This window comes from Lactuca serriola, chromosome 3 (genome assembly GCF_051521515.1).
Source record: "Lactuca serriola cultivar US96UC23 chromosome 3, Lser_US96UC23_V15, whole genome shotgun sequence".
Classification (NCBI taxonomy): domain Eukaryota; kingdom Viridiplantae; phylum Streptophyta; class Magnoliopsida; order Asterales; family Asteraceae; genus Lactuca; species Lactuca serriola.
Genome location: NC_136410.1, coordinates 40,876,422 through 40,881,253, shown reverse-complemented (window position 1 = coordinate 40,881,253; position 4,832 = coordinate 40,876,422). Strand labels below are relative to the sequence as shown.

General features: G+C 32.6%; 1 protein-coding gene across 1 annotated transcript; it reads left to right on the top strand.

The window, feature by feature from the left end:
• Positions 1–1,956: 1,956 nt before the first annotated feature.
• Positions 1,957–3,822, top strand: LOC145092012 (uncharacterized). The gene is made up of 3 exons (XM_079029882.1): positions 1,957–2,172; positions 2,546–2,892; positions 2,985–3,822. Exons 2-3 carry the CDS (start codon positions 2,548–2,550, stop codon positions 3,666–3,668), a joined length of 1,029 nt encoding a protein of 342 aa, XP_078886008.1. The 5' UTR covers positions 1,957–2,172; positions 2,546–2,547; the 3' UTR covers positions 3,669–3,822.
• Positions 3,823–4,832: the final 1,010 nt, after the last annotated feature.

Sequence of the window (4,832 nt, the reverse complement as noted above, 5' to 3'; positions counted from 1 at the left end):
GGATGAAGCACCTATGGTCCACAAACATGCATTTGAAGCTTTAGATCGAGCTCTGAGAGATGTATGTAAGTTTGATAAGTCTACCAACTCATATATTCCATTTGGTGGGAAAGCGATTGTTTTTGGAGGAGACTTCAGGCAGATTCTACCTGTTGTTCAAGGAGGTAGCAGACAAAATATCGTTAATGCTTCTTTAAGCTCTTCATATATATGGCAACAATGCAAAGTCCATAGATTAACAAAAAACATGAGACTAACCGTTGGAAAGGATCCATCTGATATTCGAAAAATACAAAATTTTGCAAACTGGCTTTTGGACATAGGAGAAGGAAAAGTTGGTGGTTTGAACGTTGGTGAAACGATTATTGATGTTCCGGATGATATTCTCATTAGTGATCCACATGATCCTATAGGTTCATTAATTGAGTTTGTATATCCTTCAATCTTGGAAAACTTCAACGGTACGAGTTATTTTCAAGAAAGAGCTATACTAGCTCCAAAAAATGAAGTTGTCCAACAAATCAATGATCGTTTGTTAGCATTGTTTCCCGGAGAAGAAGTAGAATATTTAAGTTCAGATATTCTTTGCCAATCCGAGTTTGTTCATGATCAGTTTGATCCCAATTTATACTCCCCTGATATTTTAAATGGTCTTAAGGTATCAGGTTTGCCAAATCACAAGTTAATTCTAAAAGTTGGTGTTCCAGTTATGTTACTAAGAAACATTGATCAGAAAAATGGATTATGTAACGGCACTAGACTACAAGTGAAATCTCTTGGCAAACGTGTTATTGAGGCAATTATAATATCTGGAACTAATATCGGAAAGCAAACATTTATTCCAAGAATGTCTTTAAGTCCATCTGGAAAAAAAATTCCTTTCAAATTTCAAATAAGACAATTTCCATTGGCTGTATGTTTTGCAATGACAATTAATAAAAGTCAGGGGCAGTCGTTATCAAAGGTTGGTCTGTATCTCAAGGATCCTGTTTTTTCACATGGACAACTGTATGTTGCCTTATCTAGAGTTCAAAGTAGAGAAGGACTGAAATTGTTAATTTTAGATAAGGATGGTAGGCTTACAAACAAAACTTCAAATGTTGTGTATAAGGAAGTTTTTAGGAATTTATAACCGCTTCTTACCCATTAAATTCTAACAATTATGTTTTTTTTTGTTTTTTTGTAACATTTTTTTTTAAATAATTTATTCTTTATATAGCATTGTAATCCATAATATTCAGTTTGTTTTGATATTTCATTTTCAGACTTTAATAGACGCCACATGGTGTTTCTTGATTCCTCCCTCATTACAAAAAATATTGATTTGCCCTCACACTTCATAAATCATTCACATATTCAAAGATCTATTTTAGTTATCTTCATATTTAACTTTCGATGGATTGATTGTGTTTCTATTTAACATATATTCAAATTTATATATTTTTTTACAAAATTATATTAATTTTAATTTTAAATAATCATTACAAATATTGCTAAACAAACTTAATTCTTATTAATAATATAAATCTGTTTTTCAATTTTTGACCCGTGATTTCCACGGGTTGTAACCTAGTTTTTTATATAACATGAAATCCGACTCTTGTGACTCTCATACCTATTATTGCCTATGCAAAACGATTTCTTCGCCATTTTAAACAAGAAAACGTGTACTCAAATAACCAACAAACATTTTATTTGGATAAGCCACGCAAGAAGAAATAAGTTTATAAATAGATAGAAAACAATATTATAAAATTTTAACCTAATCAGCAATAAGTCAATTTCAGTTTAAGATAAGTGGGACTTCAATTTGATTATACAAATTTAACACAAAATTTTAAAGCTGATTTTAAAAATATTATTAAAAATAAAAATTAACTGAAAAGACATTATTTTGCAAGGAATTAATCCGATATCTATGAAGGAAAAAAAAAAATCAAAAGAAGAAAATGAGTGGATACATTCCATTCCCGTGTTTGACAAGTTCATTGGTGGAATACAGTCTCCCGATTCCGGAATCGATTCAATCGCCAAATCCGGTTCTTAATGAAATTGGAAGATTAGAATTAGGAATCCGATTCCGCCGTCTCTCCACCATCCCTAATCCGTCGATATCCTCCATCGGCGACCGTGGAAGCCTCGCTCTTCTTCCCATAGCCTGCTGAAATCTAGGTATTTCTATCTAATAGCCTCCGCCTCCACTATACGTGTTCATATATGTATGTATAAGCGTGTGTATGAGTCTATATATGATGGCTTAAAACCAAAGCGGCATATACTATTTGATCGTTATATTAACTATGCGATAGTGTACAATCATATTCGCTCTGTTCCGAATGAAAGAAGCGAAATCAGTTCAACTTTTGGGGGTTTTTAACATTCGCTCTTCATTCTTCCATAGAAATTTGATATCTGCGTGGAACTTCATGAAAAGGAATAGGGTTTCAGCGGAGATGAAAATTGCAGTTATTTAAATTTTACAAAACCAATGTTAGTTTTGAGTTTCATATGCTAACGGAAACTTATATTGTTTGGTATTTTCCAGGAATGGGTAGAGTATCTGAAAGAGGTTCCAAAATCAAGAAACATAAATGGACAAGAAGAGAAGATGAAGCACTGATATCTGCACTCACAGGGCTATGTCAAAATGGTTGGAAAAGAGACAATAACATCTTCAGAAGTGGATACACAACTGTCCTGGAGAAAGAACTGAAATCAAAGCTTCCTGGATGCAATCTCAAAGCCAGTCCCCACATCGAGTCAAGGCTGAAAACCTTAAAGAAGCACTGTGATGCAATCACAGATATGAAAGATGCATTTGGTATAGAATGGAAAAGTGCAGATTCCACATTAATATGCTATGATGATGATGTATGGGAAGATTGGGTGAAGGTAAACCATCTATGATCTATCCATCTCAATTCTCAAACATACTTAACGATTCTCAATCTCATTTTCATATGTTTCTATATTTGGCATTGTAGGATCATTCAGATGCCAAAGGCTTAAGAAATAAGCCATTTCCTTACTATGACGAGTTGTGTCTGATATTTGGAAAAACCAGAGGCAATCACAAGACTGTTGAAGATGCATCAAATGGCAACAAAACCCTTGCAGTATACGAGACTAGTGATTTAGCATTTGATCAAGCATATAGAAGTAATGAGAAAGTGTTGGAGACTGAAAACCATGAGTCTGACCATGAAGAGGGAAATGATCATAAAGAAATGGGAGCTGATGATTTGAATGATCATGACCATGATGATGATGATGATGACAACGATGATGATGATGATGATGATGTTTCAATAGATGATATTATAAGGACTCCAGATAGTGCTAACAAGAAGAAAGGTCAAGGTAGTGTAAGTTGTATGTCTGGAATGGAATTAGCCAAGATATTTGAGGCATTGCTTAAGAGGAATGAGGAACAGTATTCGATTCTGGCGGGATTAGTAGGGCGGGAGGTGGCGGCAGATAAGGCGGCAGCTGAGAAGAGAGCGGGGTTGAATGGGGAGTTGAAGAGAATACCAAATCTTGGTCTACAAGCAAGACTTAGAGCAGCATCTATAATTGTTGGTGATCAAGCCAAACTTGATCTTTTTTATAGTCTTGAGAGTGAAGAAAGAAAGGAGTGGGTGTCGATGTTACTTTCTGGGCTTATTTAGGGTCATGGAGATGAAGCTTTTTCATGAAACTTAACTTTCTTTTGTTAATTAAAAAAACAGTTAGTTAGAAAGGTTCTTTTAGAACTCATTTTGTTACTCTTGTTAGTGTATGGTTTCACTTTCATCATATATCTAATAGTCATTCTCTTCAGAACATTCCTTTTTCCTTTTGTCTTTTGACAATTGGCATGCAAGATTTCTTTTTTTTTTATTTTATATGCATGCCTGAAGCTACATATCACATGTATATATATATATTATTATTACTTATTGGATGTGTTTGTAACTTATAAAATAGTTCATCCTTATTTGTCACATTGTCATTACTTGTGGTAGCACAGCCATTTTATGGCAACTGTCTACATACAATTTATGATGGTAGTTAGTTTAGTAAATGTTCTTGATATTTTATTGGTTACCATTTCGCTTATATGAGGTAACTTCATCAATCAACGCTTTATCATTGTTGAAAAACAATCATGTTATATAGTCTTGTATGCCCTTTCAAGCTCATATATAATTAAAACGGGAAAGACATGGACATAATGCTAACATTTGAAGTAATAGTGTAAAGTTTACATCAACATCACATGAGTTAATGGAAGTTACTAGTTATCACACATATCCTTAATCATTTATGAAGATGCATAAAGACCTGTTTTAATCTGTTTTCATGAATAGAAAAAGACCAGTCTATTTAGGACAAGGTTTCAATCCAATTTTAATTTGTTTTTTTCAATATTTTTAGGACCACCAGTCCAGTTTTAATTAATGTCAGAAAAACATAGGTCTCCGCAAAGTCGTAAGACCTTTGACAAAAAAAATGAACTTTTAATAATTTTACCTAAAGTTTTATTGGATAATGTATTAAAATAAAACTAAAAAATCTCCAACAAGTTGTTATCAATTTTTTTATATAATTTACAATTACAAAATATAATAATAGCAATAAATTTATAACATCTTAAATTTTTGATTCTTAAATCTTCAAATATATGTAAAATATTTAATCTGCAATTTCAAAATGGTCGATTATTTACTTAATCAACAACTAAGGATTTAGGACATGCAACCGTTGTGCTTGATTGAAATCGATCCCAAATTGCAAAATAACAGTACTTATTAAATATATTTATTGTTGGAAATTAATTTGCAAGAAAAATT